At 39.3% G+C, this 21,361-nt stretch overlaps 1 protein-coding gene across 5 annotated transcripts in view; it reads left to right on the top strand.

The window, feature by feature from the left end:
* LOC134351082 (zinc finger MIZ domain-containing protein 1-like) overlaps positions 1-9,255 on the top strand; it is a 241,725-nt gene extending 232,470 nt beyond the window's left edge. For all 5 annotated transcript variants that reach the window (XM_063057131.1, XM_063057132.1, XM_063057133.1 and 2 more), the window contains one exon: positions 1,363-9,255. In XM_063057131.1, coding sequence (XP_062913201.1) covers positions 1,363-1,470 — 108 coding nt within the window. In that variant the 3' untranslated portion in view covers positions 1,471-9,255. The remainder of the gene's footprint in view (positions 1-1,362) is intronic.
* The last annotated feature ends 12,106 nt before the right edge of the window (positions 9,256-21,361 follow it).

Below are 21,361 nucleotides of genomic sequence, written 5' to 3'. Positions count from 1 at the left end.
TGTGGGACTCGTACTCTTCTGATGTGAATGAATTCACAGAGAGATCATGTGTCCATGGTGAAAGTGGAATCGAGGAATTAGAAGGTGGCAGAGAGCATCTGCAGTGTCACACATGTAAGTGGACCAGGGGTGAAAGGATGAGGTAGAGGCAGGAAGAAATGTATTCAATGGGGCAACAGCACACTGAAACAATGAGACTACCTGTACAATCCTGATTATGGATCTTGGACAGAAGGTAGAATCAGGCTATGCTGGGATGAGGTAGTGTTGGAATCTTGGGGAGAAGGTTAAAGACAATTCGGGAGACAATGTCCCGGTGTTCAAGACCTAGAAAAAGGACGTGACTGAGAGCTGACATGGCTCTGCAAGATAAGATGAGATGTCAGTTGCTGAAGTACAATAGCAGCACCCTTGTGAGCATGTTTGGTGGCAATATCAATATCTTCTTAATGAGTAGACCACTGAAAGTTCACAGGGTAGATTAGAGTTAATGAGGAAAGTGTTGAAATTAAAGCAGATAATGCTTTTTGGCAGTTAGCAATGAATAGACAGAGAGAGTAGGGGCCAGAAGAATAGGTCCAAATGTATCAGGAACCCCGTAAAAATGGAGAAGGATTCATGGCCAAAAAAAAAATAGCCAAAATGGCAACAAAGGAAGAATCCAACATTTTGTTGGGCTGTAATTATTTAAGATGGGGATATATGGAGGGTGAAGCTGATGCCTTAGCTAAAGACAAGTCATTCAGGGTCAGAAAGGGAAAGATCAGAAATTTGGTGAAAACCTAGCATGGGCCTGTAACTGGAAGGAGAGATGAGACCAGAGGAAAGTGGAGTGTAAGAAAAGTCAGGAGAGGAACTAGAATCCAAGAGTTGTTCAAATTATCGTTTTTTGACCTCAAAAAGGAAGGGAAAAGAAGTCATCCATTGCAGTATCAGCTGAGGCAGAGAATAAACTGGACCGGCGGACAGCTTTGAGTTGTTGTTGCAGAGAGGTCAAGCGCATACACATGGTGACTTATTCCACATAAAGCATGGACCTCAGGAAGTGTTGAGAAACTGCCTTAGAAAACAGTTCTGTTATACTGTATCAGAGGTATTCCACAGAACTACACAATAAAAGTTTGGCCTCACTTCCTCCACCCCTCATCAGCTCCCTCTTGCCCAATCACTGCCAAATCTCTCTGAGCTCTAGGAATTTTGTCAGCTTCACGGGTGCAAATAGTGCATTCCACAAAGCTAAGGAATGGAGCTATGGATTTCAAAGTTGGGTTTGTTTTTGGTTAACTTGAAACTGTTTCAACCCTATATCAACAGGATTTAAATTGCCTTAAAATTCTGATATTGTTTGTCCTTGTTTTCTAGCTTCTTCCAGAGATTACAAACCCAGATGAACTACTTTCCTATTTAGGACCTCCGGATATGCCAAACAACAGCAATGATGACCTTCTGTCCTTGTTTGAGAACAACTAAATATTCTTCCTTTTTATCCACCACATTAACTCTAGCTTCAACTTCACTGAAGCTCAACTGAGACTCCACACTGCCTTGCACTGCTGACAGTGAAAAACTATTGACAGATTTCTCTGTGGATAGTACTGGTAGGAGACCCATTGCAAATTGCTGTCACCTTTTACAGTTCTAAATTTCTTTAGATCCCTGGAACACAGATGAGATTTGAAACATTGACAAGTCAGAAGAAACCAGCTAATTAGGGAATCTTTTAATCTTTAGTTATTAATGCCACAAATCTTGTCTGCATTTTTAAAACATTTGAAGGCAAAAGATGGGAAATACTTCAATTCAGCAATTAGCTTTGAGCCACTAATTGCAGGTTTGTTATTTGGCTCAGACGTTTTGTGGATTATTCTCCACTTTCACTATTGAGGTGAGGAATTTTACTAGGAATCAAATGCCTTGCACAGGGGAAAGCTGAGAAACAAACCAGAGCTGGCAAGCCCCTGTTATCAAGTACAATGATTTTCCTGGATCCCTGTACAGTTCCTTACAGTTCCATTGTAAGGAAGAGACTGGATGGACTCTCACTAACTATATCTTCAAACTCACTGAAGAAAATGCAAAAAAAAATCATGATCAATTACAAAACAAAAGCACAAAGGATTCTTATTGACCAAGGTAGGGACACTACAGCACTGAAAGGAAAGATGATTTCTTCCATGCTGTAATGAAACAGTATCACTGCCTGTATTTCACAACCTGTGATAAAGATGTTGGACGTCATATCATTGTAATATAAAAGGAGTACGCAGAGGTGATTAAATGACAGAACTGTGTTATTATCCCATTTCAATTGCCCTAACCGCTTCCTTATTTTTGTTCATTTAAAAAAAGAGCATTCCACATTCTTAATGTAGACTTATCTGAACACACCAATGCAGTTCTACAGGCTGTGGTTTTTGTACCAAGTTCATGTGGCACCAAAAAGGTTTTTTTTTAATATATCTTAAGTACTGTGGTATTGGCAAAACAATTGAACAGTGCCCAATGATTATTAAAATGCTGCTGACGATCATTTGCAGGTGCAAGAAACCTTTTTTTAAATGTACACTGTGATGAGAGAGATCGTTTAAAAACAATGCAATTATTGCAGAAAATAATCATTGTCTTGAAGTTTGTATTTACAAATAACTTCCATAAGTTTTGAGGTGAGGGAAAGGGAAAAAGGGAGATGGAAAATGTATGTTCTTTTTAGTTCTTTTGAGCTACAGCAGCTTAGGATTTCTGTGAACTATTTAAGTCAGTTGAGGTATGTAACTCAATATTATTTAGGTTTGGGTTTAAGTTTATTGAATCTATCTCCTTAGGATTATCTAGGATTGTACTGAAATTTGTAAAACAATAAAACTCTTGTTTAATTTCTATAGCTTTTTATATGTAAACTATTATCTCCTGTTAGAAAATTCAATTTCAATGTAGTAAACTACGCTAAAAACAAAGTCTTGCTTCTGTGTCAGTCTTGGAACATAGAGAAGGACTGCTCCTTTAAAATATGAAATGGGATTTAAAATCAATTAAAGTTACAAAAATGTTTTGAATGTTGAAAGTATGCAGAAAGTGGCTTGGAGAAAGACGACTTTGGGTGTAATTCTTGCAAAAGATCATGTACAGTAAAGAGAAGCATGCTTTTTTTTCACCAAATGAGAAGAACAGGGGGAAATTAGTAAATTTGTGCCAGTTTTCACAAAGATGCTGTTGGCTGTTGTGAAGGTTAGGGGTGTGACAGCATTCAAAAAGCAAAAGGAAAAAATAGATTTCCACGGTAGATGAGAAAGCAATATAATGTTAGAAAAGGAATGGGAGGGGCACAACTGATATTAAAAATCAGTGTTCATATTCAAGATAGAAACAATATTGTACAAGATAAGACACTGTTCAAAGGAAGTGATAGGCCATTTGGCCCATCAAGTCTGCTCAGCAAAGTCGTTGGCAAGGGTGGGATAGGTCCCGGCTTGTTTTTAATTAGGCAGACACCATTTCCTGAACAAAAATTCAAGCAGTGAGACAATTTATGTTTCCATTATGAAATTAAAACACAGGAGGCCATGCAATCTATCAAGCTGTATGACTGTTCTGGCGGCAATCCCCCACTTACCCCCCGACCTGTCAACGATGTGGTACCACGGAGTAATCACAGTTCTATTTTTTCATCTATTCCCTGCTTTTGCAAGTTGTTTGTGCTGGTCAGCAGGGGTATTAGAATATGGTTTCAGGTAATTATCTATATGTGATTAGCTCAGGGTTCCCAACCTGGAGTCCACGGACCCCTCAGTTAATGGTAGGGGTCCATGGCATAAAAAAAGGTTGGGAACCCCTGGATTAGTTGGTTACACAGAATTTTTTTCATACAGTATATTAGGATTCTGTAGTACATTTATCCCATTTTTAGTTAAAATTAGAGAAAAGATCTGCACCGACAGACCTTTCTTGAATGATTCCTTTTAATGTATTTCCACAACCATAAAAATCCATTATCACCCAGTTTTCCCCAATTAAAGTACAATTATATTACATTGAGAACCAAAAGCACCCATCCCCCCGACACTAAATTTTATCTTTTGCTTCTTTGCACACCCATCATTTTATCAATATACTCTTGCAATTTTCCCTGGCATGTCATAACTAATTGCTGTGCCTCTTAGCCACAGATTTAGGTACTGCTAGATTTTCACCCAAATTACTGATATATTTAATAGACAAGAATAGTTCAAGGATAAGCCTAGGGAATAGCACCACCCATTTCTGGCCACCAGAAAACTTGCCTACATTCAACTGAGTTAATTCCCTATTCTAAACATCCTAACCCATTCTTGAACAAGATTTCATAATTCTACGTTAGTACTTTTTTTCCTAATCACAACACAACAGAAGGTCTTTGAAAGTCATGTCCTCTGCATTTCCTGCTCCGTCATATCCGTCTCATAAGATATAGATGTGGAATCAGGCCATTTGGCCCATCAGGTCTGCAGTGCCATTCTGTCATGGCTGATTCATTATCCTTCTCAATACCATTCTCCTGGTTTCTCGCCATAGTTTTTTAATGCCCTTACTATGGGAAACATCCTCTCGTTATCTGTAGATAGGTTTCAATGAGACCCGTCACCCTCATTGCTCTGTAAAGAAATTTGTTTCTGAAATTTAAGTTGGCTGTTTCTACTTGTCTTAACTTCCTCTAGATCTTTAGTGATTCTGTTTTTAAATATTCTCTATTGCCACATTATACAGAACCTGGAACAGCCAAGTCTTCCCTTCAGAAGTGAAAATTCCAGTACTCTCCAGTCTTTCAGAACATGTATATTTTCAAAGCAACCTTAAAATATAATTATATTTACCACGTCAGGGTGTCCTTCCTAAAACTATTGCCTGGCTGTCTTATGTAGACTTTAGCAAGCCAGGGCTGGGCTGTTGACCTGGTATGGCTCCCATTGTCTGAATTCATAATGTCTCAATTTCAAGGTATAATTGGGAAAGAATGCTATTGATTGTATGCTAATGAAACCTAATATGGCATCAACAAAGTGCACTTTCACTACTTATTCTGTAACTAATAACAATCAGCTATCAGTTATCTCCACAATATTAATTTTTTATCATCAGGTATTTTTTTCACTATACTGTTTTTTATCAATATAAATGTGCCACAATAATTATTGTTTGAGAGTAACCACAAAGAAACATTTGTGCTGAATGTGGTTTCTGGCATATGGCTGGCTGTAGAACATACACCAAATGCTGTGTGCAGATAAAACCCTTTGGTATTTTCAGTAGAAAAAAATGCTTTGTAAGAAAGTAACTATACAAGTGCCAGTAAAACTTCTGATTTTGGGAAAATTATTTTTTTATATACCTAAATGTTCCTCTTTTATTACTCTGCTCAAGTTAAGTTTGGAGTGCTTTAAAATATTATGACCAAATTAGCTATGGAAAATACAAGGAAAATCTGTTTTTAAACACCAAAACAATTTGTCTTACTTGCGTGCTCCTGCTTAATGCTGTATATAGTAATCTGTGGTAGTCTCTGTTCTGATGTACTGTTACTGTTTGAATACATGCTTAAAATGCTTTAGTACCAGTAGAAAAACTCAGTTAAGTCACATATATTTACAGATTTATCTCAAACTCTGCTTTCAATCCAAATTGTATCTATTATATCATTTGAAACCCTCCTTTCCCTAAAATGTAAACCTCAACCAGGGCATTGTCTCCAGCTAGCAACTGTTTTAAAGTAACCTCGTAACACACAAGGCCCTATTGAGAGTGGCAAGGAGCTCCCATCCCTCCCCTAAAAGAAATTGGGTTACTCAATCATTTACCTAATTCTTACCAACCACAAATGTAGAGAGGCATTAATCAGAAATCAATAAAGGGTTTTAGTGCATTCAGTTCTCCCCTCTCTTGTTTAGAAACTTTTAAGTGATTGTACTAACATAACTTGTTGCCCTGAGTGATATTAGTTAGACAAGAATTAGATCTGGGTATGGATCTATATGACTGAGTTACTTGTTGGAGAGCAGCAAATGGAATTCCAGATACACTTCTTTATGCTGAAGCTAGTACGTTACCTACTCCTGTTTAAAATTCTATTGGAGTCTTCCCTTAATGGCACAACTCTATTTAATTTTAATCTGAATTTATAGACTCTTTGGAGTCTCTGTAAGCATTCACACGTCGAATCAAAGGTTCAACATTATTGATATGAGATGGAAAAATAAGTATTCTTGTTTTCAGAGTAAAAGTGGAACTTTTATTGTCTGTGACCTTGCACAAATAAAATTGAAATCTGTTCTGGGTGTCCTGCATTTCAAGGTTCCTTTACATTGTATTAAAATATTTTGCCCTTTTCTGGCCTTAGTCATCTGTAATCTCTGCAGTTAAAATAGTAAGTAATTGGACTTGATTCACCAGGACTAAAAATGTGAATCATCAAGCAACCTAAAAATGCACATAACAGTAAAGCAACAGGACCAAATAAAACTACATTTACTACAACCCAACAGTACACCCATTGCAAATTCAGATATGTTTGCTAATAATTTTACAAGTAAGACTTGCCATATTTAATGCACAACCGCTGATCTTTGTTATATGGGTTACATAACAATACATGCATTTTTTTCTTTTGCAGTACCTAAACCCCTTAATGGCACATCTTTTAGTCAGGAAGTGATGTAACATCAGGATACAACAGTTACTCAGCGAAATTTAAGTTGTTTGAGCCCAATTCATTTTCAATCAATTAGCAGAGTTGATCAGGAAAATTTTCCCATCAAATTCACTATTATCACTTACTGCATAGCCATCAATGTGGGAATTAAGCTAATGGTTTCTAAGAAAGGTGATATTTAATGCATGAAATGGTGGAAGAACTCAGCGGATCAGGCAGCATCCATGGAGGAAAATAAACAGTCAACATTTCAGACTGAGACCCTTCATCAGGACTGGAAAGGGAAGGGGCAGAGACCAGAATAAAAGTATAGAGAAGGGAGGAACAGGAGCTAGCAGGTGAGAGGGGGAAGGCAGGTGGGTGAGGGTGGAGGAGTAATCAGCAATACTGGGAGGGATGGTAAGTCTTGTGTCCTACCTAGAGTTTTACTAGATAGCCAAGTAGCTGGTTGTGAAAATGCACAAGCAACCTGAGCTTAAAGTCATCAGAAGATAATTAATAGAAAGAATTCTGCTTAATTGTTCACTGTTTTTCATTGCAATAATTTAGCCGAGATGAAATATCTTCATACAAAGTACAAGGCTACTAACTTTTCCCAATACCAAAGCAAAATATTGCTGAAATATGGATTTTCTGCTAAATGTAATAGAAAAAAAACCCCTTAAACTTCCAACTAATCCACTGGGCCAGCTTAAACTCAAATTGACCCTGAGCTAGAGTTACAGTTCAATGATTGTGAAGTGTGTGTGATACAAAAACTGACAAACAGTTCAGTTTTTGATAAATCTGTTTTGGATGACAGCATCTGAATTAAGTTACAGTTTATTAAGCATTACTAGAATAATTTCCATTTTCACACTGAACTATGAAAAATTAAATGAAAGCTTTAAAAATATTTTAATCTCTCACATTCATTTTTAGTTCCTCTGATTGCTGCAATGGTAAAGGCAGTATTTACTATGTCATTTATACCAGACCTCTCGCACAAGATCTTATGGTTCTACTTATTTACAAGATGTTAGTGCTTAATTGGAGACAAGTGTCGCTGATGGGGATACATCAAGCACACTAAAATAACCATGCCCATTTAAAAAGTCTGGTGATATTCATTATCAAATCACATACAGAATGGCTACCAAGGTGAAGTTTGAACAGTACACCATGCTGTGGAACCACATGTTCCAAAAATAAGAGGAAAAAGAGTACAATAATACATTTTGCTGACAGTCAGTGTCTATCTGATTTATAATTTAGACTTCCAAAGGTGAGCAATGACATTACTTCAAAATAAACTGATTGTTATAGCGCAACATGACAATTAAAAAAAAAAGTGATTATCTATAAATTTCTCAAGTAGTGTTAGAAATACTTGCTTTCATTATTGGTTTTGTATTTAGTATTCAACCACATTCAAAACTGAAAAATTAATAACAACAGTAAAAGGGGAACCAGAAGCTGGAGAATGTAGTCATCAAAATACATTCACACAGTTAGTTTAAAATGACCGTAAATGATGTAACTAATAAATAAACCACGTGATAGCTTAGTTGACCTGCAGGAATAACATGCCTTTTGCAAATTTCAGACTGAGCTTGCAATTGGACAAACACCCATTTGTTCAAATTAGCCAAAAAAAGCCATAAAATGCTGTTTACAATAAGTTGCAATTAGTCCTTTTAATTCTAATGGATTTTTCCAACTCTCATAACAAAACAGCACAACAAAATCCAGATTGATTGGTTATAAAGATCTGGATGAAGGTTATTAACTACACCACAATGTATAGTTAATAACATTGACCACAATGTGGTAGAGTTTCTCAATCATGAACAGATGGATGTTTAGAGCTTCACTGCACCTCAGCATCTTCATTATTTAGTGGTGAGGTAGGGTCAGAATTAATTACTAATCTCAATTTTAGTTCAAAAACGATTACTTTGAATAACGTAGGTCAATAATGTGAAATGTACACAGAGAGGGAAAAGACTGTCATAATGTACTACCCAGATTCCATGGTCATTAATATAAATACATGCATACATGTGCATTGAATAAATATTACTCAAATATTAATTTCTACTTTACTTTTGCTCTGTTTGGGGCAACAGTAAGTAGTCTACAGAGAACTATAGAAATACAAAATATTTTAATATCCTTTGCCGTTTTCTCTCATTGTATCTGATATGTCCTTATTTTTTGAGATTTTGATTTCCTATTACTTTAATACTGTATTTATAAATATGTGACTTTTTATTTAGTTTGTGCAATTTGGCACAAGGTGTGTGTATTCTGGTATAATAACAAGAAGCTGTCTAAACTTTAATTCAGACTGAGATATTGGCACAGTAAACCAGCAATTGCTGTTAAGCAATGAAAGATGTAACAAGTCTATTCAGTCAATGAGCTCATGACTCACCAACTCTGTGTTTCTGAGGTGCTACTATATGTATTGTAAATTAGGATGGAAAGAAAAGAGTGTAAATTTCATATTTTGTAAAAAAAAATCTTTTCTTTTAGCATTTCTGTACAGTAAATGAAACAGTAAAAAAAATGTGTGTCTGCATGCAACTGTTGAATGTTGTATTTGTCCAATTATTGTATGTATCGAGTTTATTTCTTACCTCTATACTCATTGCAAAAGGAATCTTACTGTCTTTTTTTAAGTGAAGGAATTGTATGTAGTTGATATTACATATTTATCTAATAAATGTGCATTCACATAACAATACATCTTCATTAAAACTGCTGTCAGAAATGAAACACTCGTATTAGCTTTAAAATATCCCTCATTATGTTTTATTGTCTTTAGATAAAAATGGTTCAAGTGAATTGCTCTCAGCAGACTGAAGCTGCCTAGCTGAACGGGGTAACATGCAATTGTGAGGCATATTACCCTATGTAACAGAATTCAAGTGATAACTGTTCAGTTGTAAGATTTTAAAAATATTTTCCAACAGGTACAATTTTAATGCCAGTGATAATCGACAAATAGATTTAAAAGAAAAAAAAGCTAGACAGAAGAATTGGGCCTTGGAATGCAGCATCACAGCTGAAATTGTTTCTGTCCTCGAATTAGCTGATTTTTCTTACTCCATCCAAATCCATGCCCAACTATAGATTCCTGACAAGCAATCATGAACGCCAATTCATCACAGGCCAAGATTCCGACAGAAACTATCTGGTATGTATCTATTTACTGTCTTTTACCATACAAATCTTTGTCATCATTGGGTTTGACAAAATGTTCTCTTTTAAAAAAAAAAGAGAAATACAGACCAAACATAACATTTTACCCTGACCTTTGGCTATTTCATCAGTTTGGTGCATATTGAGGATTCGATAAATCAGCTTGTTCCATATAATTCTTAGGGTCCTCTCTGTTGATTCTGAAACTCAGTTTTAGAAAACTTGCACCTTTTACCGTTGTCCTATATAAGTATACAACTCAACACCTGTAAAGTAAAATACTCTGTGGAGATCAGGTATCATTCATGGAGAAATGAGAGTTAATATTTCAGGTCTAAAACACTTCTTTAGAACCATTACATTCTGATACATTGTCTTTAACCTCAAATGTACTTCTGGTTCTCTTCTAATAGATAATTACTGTTCTGAGTATTTCCAGCATTTTCTGTTTTGCTTTTGTTTGACTTCACAGTTCTTTGGGGTTGTCTTTGCTTGTCAGGAGTGTAGGCAATTTTCAGGTCACTTTCCTATTCTGCTGTCTACTTGTAAGGAATTTAAAGTAGTTCAGGACATAGCTCATGCCTTCCCTCCCATAATCCCTAATGGAATAAAGGTCAGGCGAGAGTGTGGGAGATCTACAGGGGAATGAAAAGAACAAAACCAGACTTTCAGGGAAATTCTTCCAAAGCTTCAAAAATTTCCTACAAGTCAGTTCACATCTGTGATCCATTATTGTGTGATGAAACCGGGGAAGGTCCATCCCTGTGTACCCCAAGGAATTGAATATTAACTGGCATGGGATAATATAGAACATAGACCGAAGCAAATGTTGAAGCAGAGACTGGAGGCCGGTCCTGGAGTTGGACGACTGTGTGTGTGTGGTGTGCTTGTTTACTGCTGTTTGTTGCTTATTCTGTTCTGTATTGTGAACATGCTATGTTAGCACTGAAACATGTGGCGACACTTGCAGGCTGCCTTCAGCACATCCTTAGTGTGTTAGTTGTTAATACCAATCTCTGACATTTCCCCAAATTGTTCCTCCATTCAGCTTAAACAGATGTACTGTGCCATTGGGCACTGTCACCCTGAGAAAAAGGTGCTGGGAGTCACTCTAACTATGCCTCATAATTGTATATGCCTCTATCATGTGTCCTCTCATATTCCATCACTCAAAAGAGAAAAGCCCTAGATCACTCAACCTTTCTTCATGAGACATGTTCTCTAATTCTGGCTATCCCTGGTACATCTCTGCACCCTCTCTAAATCTTCCGCATCCTTCCTATAATGAGGCAACCAGAACTAGGCATAATACTCCAACCAGAGTTTTATAGAATTGCAACATTGCTTCACAGTTCTTGAACTCAATCCCATGATTACACCATATACTTTCTTACGCATCCTATCACCTTGCACAGCAACTTTGGGAGATCTATGGACTTAGACCCAAGATCCCTTTGTTCCTCCACACTGCCAAGAATCCTGCCATTAACCTTGCTTTCTGCCTTGAAGTTCGACCATCTAAAGAGTCCACTTAACACTTTTGCAGAATGAATTCCACCAGCAATTTCTCTGCCCAATTCTGCACCGTCTTATCCCATTGTAACCCATGACAACCTTCTACACTATCCACAACACCTTCAAGCTTCATGTCATTGCAAACTTACTCACCCATCCTTCCATTTCCTCATCCAAAAATCACAAAAAGCCAGGGTCTCAGAACAGCTCTCTGTGGAACACCACTCATCACCAACTTCCAGGCAGAATATGCTCCATCAACTACCACTCTTGGCATTCCATGGCCAAGCCAATTCTGAATACGTCATCAAATTTCCATGATCCCATGCCTCACGATTTTCAGATGAACCTACCAAGGAAACCTTGTTGAATATATTGCTAAAAGTTTGCAACCACTGACCCAAAACTCACTATTCTATAATTCCCAGGATTATCCTTATTACCTTTCTTGAACAGAACATATGAGATCTTCCAATCCTGTGGTACAACCTCTGTGTCCAGGGAGGGTATAAGGATCATTGTCAGTGGCCCAGCAATCTCTTCTCACATTTTTTAAGTTGATAGTTACAGCATGGAATAAGATGTCTCTGGCCCTTCGAGCTGCACTGCCAGTAAATCCTGTTTTAATTCTAGCCTAATGAAGGGACAGTTTACAATGACCAATTAACCTACCAACCAGTACATCTTTGGACTGTGGGAGGAAACAAGGGCAACCAGAGGAAATCCACGTGGTCATAAGGAGAACATACAAACTCCTTACAGATAGTGGCGGGAATTGAACCGGGGTCATCCTGTAGTAACTTAGGGAGTATCCAGTTCAGTCCTGGGGGCTTATCTATCCTAATGTTTTTCAGAACCTCCAACACTGCCTCGCTCTTAACTTTGACATGCTCCCGCATAATAGCCTGTTCTGTGCTGAATTCTCATTTGTTTGAGTCCCTTTACCTGTTGAACACTGAAGCAAAGTATTCATTAAGGCCCCCCCCCCCGCCACTTCCTCTGCCTCTAGACTCAAGTTTTCCTCTTTATCCCTCATTCTATTCATCCTCCAGTTCTTCACATACATGTGGAACACTGTCTACATGGACTGCAGCAAGGTCCCACATGGGAGGTTGGTCAAGAAGGTTCAGTTACTTGGCAATTCAGGATGAGGTAGAAAATTGGATTGGGCATTGGCTTTGCAGGAGAAGCCAGAGTGGTAGTAAATGGTTGCCTGTCTGACTGGAAGCCTGTGATTAGTTGAGTGCCGCAAGATTCAGTTGTCATCTGTATCAACAATCTGAATGAAAATGTGGTTAACTGGATCAGCAACTTTGCAGATGACACCAAGACTGGTGATGTAGGGGACAGCGAGGAAATTCATCAAAGCTTGCAGCAGCATTTGGACCAGCTGAAAATGGCAGATGGAGAATTAGTAGAGAATTGCTTCTCTGAGTGGAGGCCTGTGACTAGTGGTGTGCCACAGGGATCAGTGCTGGGTCCATTGTTATCTGTCATCTATATCAATGAAATGGATGATAATGTGGTAAATTGGATCAGCAAATTTGCTGATGATACAAAGATTGGAGGTGTAGTAGACAGTGAGGAAGGTTTTCAGAGCCTGCAGAGGGACTTGGACCAGCTGGAAAAATGGCAGATAGAGTTTAATACGGACAAGTGTGAGGTATTGCACGTTGGAAGGACAAACCAAGGTAGAACATACAGGGTTAATGGTAAGGCACTGAGGAGTGCAGTAGAACAGAGGGATCTGGGAACACAGATACAAAATTCCCTAAAAGTGGCGTCACAGGTAGATAGGGTCGTAAGGAGAGCTTTTGGTACATTGGCCTCTATTAATCAAAGTATTGAGTGTGAGAGCTGGAATGTTATGATGAGGTTGTATAAGGCATTGGTGAGGCCGAATCTGGAGTATTGTGTTCAGTTTTGGTCACCAAATTACAGGAAGGATATAAATAAGGTTGAGAGAGTGCAGAGAAGGTTTACAAGGATGTTGCCGGGAGTTGAGAAATTCAGTTACAGAGAAAGGTTGAATAGGTTAGGACTTTATTCCCTGGAGCGTAGAAGAATGAGGGGAGATTTGATAGAGGTATATAAAATTATGATAGGTATATATAGAGTGAATGCAAGCAGGCTTTTTCCACTGAGGCAAGGGGAGAAAAAAACCAGAGGACATGGGTTAAGGTTGAGGGGGGGAAAGTTTAAAGGGAACATTGGGGGGGGCTTCTTCACACAGAGAGTGGTGGGAGTATGGAATGAGCTGCCAGATGAGGTGGTAAATGCGGGTTCTTTTTTAACATTTAAGAATAAATTGGATAGATACATGGATGGGAGGTGAATGGAGGGATATGGTCCGTGTGTAGGTCAGTGGGACTAGGCAGAAAATGGTTCGGCACAGCCAAGAAGGGCCAAAAGGCCTGTTTCTGTGCTGTAGTTTCTATGGAATTTAATGCAGACAAGCGCAAGGTGTTGCACTTAGGGTAAGACCGACCAGGGTAGGTCTTGCACTGTGAACGGTAGGGCACTGAGAGTGCAGAAGAACAAAGAAATTTGGGAGTATAGGTCCATAATTCATTGAAAGTGGTGTCACAGGTAGGGTAGTAAAGAAAACTTCTGGAACATTGGTCTTCATAGATCAAAGTATTGAGTACAGGAGTTGGGATGTTATGATGAAGTTGTATTAAGATGTTGATGAGGCCTGATTTGGAGTATTGTTTGCAGTTTTGGTCACCTACCTATAGGAAAGATGTAAATAAGATTGAAAGAGTACAGAGAAAATTTACAAGGACGTTGCCAGGACTGAAGGACCTGGGCTATAAGGAAATATTGAATAGGTTAGAACTTTATTCTCTAGAATGTAGAAGATTCAGAGATTTGATAGAGGTATACGAAATTGTAAGGGGAATAAATAGGGTAATTCAAGCAGGTTTTTTCCACCGAGGTCATGGGTTAGGGGTGGAATATGAAATGTTTAATGGGAATATGAGGGGAAACAAGCTGTCAGAACAAGTAGTGGATGTGATTTCAATCTTCAAGAGAAGTTTGGATAGGTAAAATGGAATGGATGGGAGATGTATACTTTATATTTTATTGTCGCCAAACAGTTGGTACTGGAACGTACAATCATCACAGCGATATTTGATTCTGCGCTTCCCACTCCCTGGATTACAAATACTAAATATTAAAAATAGTAAACAATAAATATTAAAAATTTTAATTATAAATCATAAATAGAAAAATGAAAAGTAAGGTAGTGCAAAAAAACCGAGGGGGAGGTCCAGATATTTGGAGGGTATGGCTCAGATCCGGGTCAGGATCCGTTCAGCAGATGGAGGGCTATGGTCTGGGTGCAGGTCAGCGGGACTGTGCAGTTTAAATGGTATGGCACAGACTTAATGGGCTGAAGAGCCTGTTTCTGTGCTGTAGTTTTCTACAACTCTATGACACCAAAGTATTCTCACGTCCCCTTGCTTCCTGGCTACCTTATAATTCTAGAGAGTTCTGCCAGTTTTTTGCTTCCTAAACTTTAAGCATGCTTCCTGTTTCCTTTTGACAAAATGTCCCACCTCTTTTTAATCTACATATGTCTCCTTGTTTGGAAATTGTAAACGTTTCTGAAAATATATTTGTTAAAAACATAACACAACTACTGAAAATATTATTTCTGAGTTTCTTCGCCAATTTGGTGGGACGATTACATGCATGGCTGAAATTCACCTCCACTATTTGAGTTTGCTATTCTGCACAACAAAGGAGTGTAGTAAGGGGTAGCAAATTCATAGAAGGGAGTAGTGAAATTTCCGTTCTGTAAATTCATAGCAGGGAATATTCAAATCTCGGTTCTGTAAATTCAGCGGGAGTATTGCAATCTCGGGTCTATAACACTTCGAGTGATAGATAGTGGCGGGGGATGAACATGTAATAGTGAGATGGGGGGGGGGGTTACATGGTTGATTCCAGGCAGTGAAAGTCTGTAACCTCAGCTGGCCAGAGTACAAGACTTTGGGCCAAAATGGACTATAGTCCGGTTTCTGCTCCAGCAACTGCTCCATGACGGAAGCTTGCCCTTGTACATACAAGGTAAAAGCGGAACTGCACACAGCTCACATCGAATTTACCTCACTCTAAGTGTACACAACACAGGCGGAGTAGGAATTGTCGGGCGGGGGTGGGGGGGGAGGAGATAAATAAGGATAATGAAAACTTTGGATTTGACAGCATTCGTTCTAAGTGATTCCCCCTGTTGGCGTCATCTTGTAATAGAGATAAAGTTTGTTCTGAATGTAAACCCTGACATCGGTGTGAATTGGCGCTGCGAACAGGGTGCAGTGGAACACCGGAATAACGAGGACCGACATGAACCAGGTACTGTACATTGACGGAGAGGAACCTGGATAATTGAAAGAACAAACGGGTGGCATAAAGCGGGCTCTAACCGAAAAGCAACAAGTCTGTTGCCCTGCTGGAGGGTCTCGGCCCAAAACGTCGACTCTACATTTTTCCATAGATGCTTGCTGGCCTGCTGAGTTCCTCCAGCATTTTGAGTGTGTTGCCCGAGTCCGTTGTACGAGTCGGATCCGGGGACGTGGGCAATGAACCCATTTATATTTCTTGCTGCAATGTACAGTTTTTATTACGCATTGTAATGTACTACTGCCACAAAACAACACATATGATGATCGTCAATTTCAGACAGTCTCAGCCTGAGCACACACCTCTCAGCATCAGCGGCTCCACAGTGGAGAGAGTGGAAAACATCAACTTCCTTGGGGTGCAGATCTCGGACAATCTCACCTGGTCCAGGAACACCACTGGATTGTGAAACGGGCCCAGCAGAGATTGCACTTTCTGAGGAAGCTTAAACAAGCATCACTCCCCACTAACATCTTAACTACATTCTACAGAGGCGAAGTTGAGAGTGTGCTGACCTTTTGCATCACAACCTGGTACTCCAGCTGCAGTGCTGTCGACAAAAAAGCCTTGCAGAGGGTGGTTAGGGGAGCAGAGAAGGTTATTGGGGTCTCCCTACCTTCTGTCCAAGACCTCTTTCAGAGTCGATGCCTCCAGAAGACACGGTACATCATTAAAGACACCTCACATCCTCTCCATGAACTGTTTGTTCTTCTGCCATCAGGCAAACATTACAGGAGCATCAAAACTAAAAGCACAAGGCTACTAAACAGCTTCCTCCCACAGGCAGACTGCTAAATAGCTGCTCCACCTGACTCTGCTCTGGACACTTTTAACTTGCACTGGACACTTATAACTGATTTTAACTGACATGTGGCTGTTGTGTTTTACTATTTATTGTTATGTTTATTATTTAGTGTTGCGTTTGTTATGTTATGATTTCACTGCTCCTAAGGAACGCTGTCTCATTCTGCCCTGCAGAGCTGATGTACGGTTAGAATGACAATAAAGTTTTTTGAATCTTTGAATCTTGAATTTGACTATCACGAAAATGCCAGTGATATTAAACCTGATTCTGATCATACAAGAGGAGGATCAGGACGCATGGTGAAGGCAGCTGAAAAGAACACAGCCTGATAAGTTGACTCTGTTCCTCTCCGCAGACGATGCCTGACTTCCTCCAGCACTTTGAGCGTTTGTAACTCTGGATTTCCAGCATCTGTAAATCTCTCGTTTTTAGACAAAAATAAGCGACTGTTCTATGTCTTGATAGAGACAGGACTTGCAGGGTTAAAAAGCAGAATTGGAAACAGCGGTGTAAAACTCACAGGCAAAACGTTACCCAATATGTGAATAATCCCATATACAGTTTTAGAAGTTATTGTCTTAAGCATCCGGATGCTGTCGCAGCTCTTGTATTGATTTTACACAGCCTTCGTTTGTACCAGGATTAATCTCAGCTTCTAAAGCCCATACCACTTTCTTTCCCTCTATTAGTTCAAGTGAATCTAAAGCTCCCTCCTTCGTCCCTTACCTCCATTTTTCCTCCCTTACCGCCATTCAGGGCCCCAGACAGTCCTTCCAGGTGAGGCATCACTTCACCTGTGAGTCGACTGGGGTGATATACTGCGTCCGGTGCTCCCGATGTGGCCTTTTATATATTGGCGAGACCCGACGCAGACTGGGAGACCGCTTTGCTGAACATCTACGCTCTGTCCGCCAGAGAAAGCAGGATCTCCCAGTGGCCACACATTTTAATTCCACATCTCATTCCCATTCTGACATGTCTATCCACGGCCTCCTCTACTGTAAAGATGAAGCCACACTCAGGTTGGATGAACAACATCTTATGTTCCGTCTGGGTAGCTTCCAACCTGATGGCATGAACATCAACTTCTCTAACTTCCACTAATGCCCCACCTCCCCCTCGTACCCCATCCGTTATTTATTTTTATACACACATTCTTTCTCTCACTCTCCTTTTTCTCCCTCTGTCCCTCTGAATATACCCCTTGCCCATCCTCTGGGTTCCCCCCCCTCCGTCTTTCTCCCCGGACCTCCTGTCCCATGATCCTCTCATATCCCTTTTGCCAATCAACTGTCCAGCTCTCGGCTCTATCCCTCCCCCTCCTGTCTTCTCCTATCATTTTGCATCTCCCCCTCCCCCTCCAGCTTTCAAATCCCTTACTCACTCTTCCTTCAGTTAGTCCTGACGAATGGTCTCGGCCTGAAACGTCGACTGCGCCTCTTCCTATAGATGCTGCTTGGCCTGCTGCGTTCACCAGCAACTTTGATGTGTGTTGCTTGAATTTCCAGCATCTGCAGAATTCTTGTTGTTTGCTCCCTCCTTCGTGACCTGATCTGCAGTTATTCCCCAATGTTTGTGCATCCCCCTGCTGTGTTTTCTTTATTCCCCTCCTAACACACGCTTTAGCCACTTCCTGATACCCTAGACAAATGGTCATATCTTGTTTTTGTTCTTTTACTACTACTGCACTAGTAGTCACAGTAGCGTAATAGTTAGCACAACGCTTTACAGTACCAGCGACACGGCCTCAATTCCCGTCACTGTGCCTCTGTCTGGAAGGAGTTCGTACATTCTCCCGGTAAACGCCTCGGTTTCATCCAGGTACTCTGGTTTCCTCCCACAGTCCAAAGACGTATTAGTTGGTAGGTTAATCCATTCATTCATTATGTGCGGTATTACATGGAATGGGCGTTCATGGACTTGCACCTCTCTTTAATCTGAGAAGTTCTAATAAACTCTTCAAAACTTTTGCCTGTTCATCCTTTTGTGTGACTTATGAATGTCATGCACTGTTGACTGCGACTTTTTCTTCCATCATTTTTTCCTGTCATTGCAAGATGTTTGAGTTCTCTTTCCTTAGTACATTAACTCTACCCATCCTGCCTTGGAAATACCATCATAGGGTCTCAGGCCACAACATCAACTATATTCTTTTTCCAGAGATGCTGCCTGGCCTGCTGAGTTCTTCCAGCATTTTGTGTGTGTTGCCTGGATTTCCAGCATCCGCAGATTTTAATATCATCTAGACTTATCCACATACAGTTCCATTTCCAGCTCTGCTATGGACTGTTCTCTTACTGACCCCTGGTATTCCAAGTCAATCCGCTCAGTACACAGTCCTGCTTTCCATTTTAATTCAGGGTGGATGTAAAGAACTTCAGTATTTTATTCTCCTAACTCCCCCTCTCTCTCCCTTCCCCTTAAAAACACAGATAAAACTAAATTCATGTTTAGACTTTCAAAACTTTGATTAAACAAAACTTAGAATAAACAAATGATTTCCAGTGAAAACTTTTAATTCACAATTTTTAAAAAAAGTAGAGGAAAAGAAAAGGTAGAGGGGGGTGGGCACACATTCACTATATATATATATATATATATATATACACACACAATAAAATAAATAACTAACCAGCAGCCTGTCTCATCAAGACTTGGGTATAATTCGTTTTCAACTCTTTGGTGTTTTGCACCTGATTGCAGAAATTGTTGTTCCCTGTGTGCAATCTCCTGATGTTCTCTCACACATTTTGAAATGTGTCTCAGAGTTTAGGATATTCTAAACTGGATACAGAACTTTGGGAAGTGTCAATAAACAGGATAGTTCTGATTTTCTGTCAGCTTGATAGTGTCATCCTGTGACAGTTCATGAATCTGATGTCAGGTGTGCAAACATAGCTGTCCCAATGTGGAAAGCAGTTAGACAGATTTATAGAGTGATGAACAGGAATTCATTTTGAGTACAGGAGATCTCTCAGATGACAACGTCCACAGATTCCCACCTGTGTGGGGCTCAAAATGTAGCAATTTGACAATTGTAGGCAGATGCTCACTGAGAGATTCCACACTATGAACACTATCTAGAATTTGATTCTTCCATGGTTCCTCTTCTTAAAACCATCTGAATATTACCCATTCCCACTTTGGCTTTGTGGGTTCTACAGGGATTAATAAGGCCAAAATAGTATCCACAGACTCTTTCACAAATAAGGCATCTGGTGCCTTCCAGTATCCTCTTGCACTATTAATCAAAAATGTTCTACCACACTGCGGCAATGGTGAATTTCATGATATAGGATTATATTAATTAGTGTAGGTACAAGTCAATCAGTCTAACTATGATAGCATTCATGCTCCCCCAAAATTCCTATCCCTTTTCATCCAAGTCCATCATCAAACAATCTTCAACTCCCTCTCAAATACATCTATACTACTCAACCATTCCTTTAGGTAGTGAGTCCCAAATTCACAATACTTTAGGTAAAGAAGCTTCTTTGAATTCTGTATTGGATTTATTGGTTAATACCTTTTATTGATGGTCTCTATTTATAATGTTCTACATAACTGGAAATAATTTATCTGTACAAATTCTCTCAAAACCTTTCATCATTTCATTAGGTCAGCCCTAAGCTACCTTTTCTTGAAGAGATCCAATTTGTTCATCTTTTTTGCTTGTATTTTCTCCATAATTACCTTGTATGTAAGCAGTCCCAAAATGTTCTAAGTTCACAAGTTCATATTAAGTTCATAAGTTCACATTGCTTTGCAAATATTTCCCCTCTGGTCTTACCTTGGTTTTGGTGAGTTTCTTAATCTCAGCCAAATCTCTCACTTCTGTTGATATTATCTTTAATAATGAATAACATGAAAATACCAACCCTCATCTCCCAAGACATTTTCCACACCCAGCATAATGTCCACAAGTTAAATGTTGCAACAGATTGAGGACACACCATGAGTTTTCAGCTGCTCCCTAGCCCACTCACATGGGTTAGACTTCCAGACTTTGCTACCCCCACCCTTCAAGAGTGGTAATTACAGAATTCAGAGATGATCCTGGCAACCCCAGAGAGCAAGCCACATATTAGAATTGTGTTCAAAATAAGAACATAAGAAATAAAAGTTGAGGCATGCATTCAGCAACTTTGACATTTATTAAGGTGGTTACCTCTTAGCTGCTCTAATACTATATCCTCCAATTCCCTTAATACCCAAAAAAATAAAATATGTTTAGACTCCAGAACTTCTCTGTCAGCTTTAAACCAAGAAAACTAAAGACAATGTAGCTTCCAGCACCCAGGCCATGCTCTTTTCACGCTTCTGCCATCAGATAGAAGGTACAGGACTCGCACCACCAGGTTCAACAGTAGTTACTACCCCTCAACCATTAGGCTCTTGAACACAGGGGGATAACTACACTCATTTAAGGACTCCCTTATGTTGTTATTTCATGCTCGTTATTTATTGCTATTTATTTATTATATTTTGCACAGTTTGTTGTTCATTGATCTTGTTTACAGTTACTGTTCTATAGATTTGCTAAGTAAGCCCACAGACAGAGAATCTCAGGGTTGTGTGTGGTGACATGTATGTACTCTGATAATAAATTTTACTTTAAACTTTTGAGCTTCCACAGTCACATCAAACCATTCATTCATATTTGTAGGGAACAGAACGGAGACTATCCCTCTAAAAACAGATTTGGGAATGGGCAGGTGTAAACACTTGGTACTAGATAATTAAGACAAGAAGGCAACATCTATCAG

This window comes from Mobula hypostoma, chromosome 8 (genome assembly GCF_963921235.1).
Source record: "Mobula hypostoma chromosome 8, sMobHyp1.1, whole genome shotgun sequence".
NCBI classification, from domain to species: domain Eukaryota; kingdom Metazoa; phylum Chordata; class Chondrichthyes; order Myliobatiformes; family Myliobatidae; genus Mobula; species Mobula hypostoma.
The sequence above is the reverse complement of the archived record's forward strand: the minus strand, read 5'-3'. Positions and strand labels throughout refer to the sequence as shown.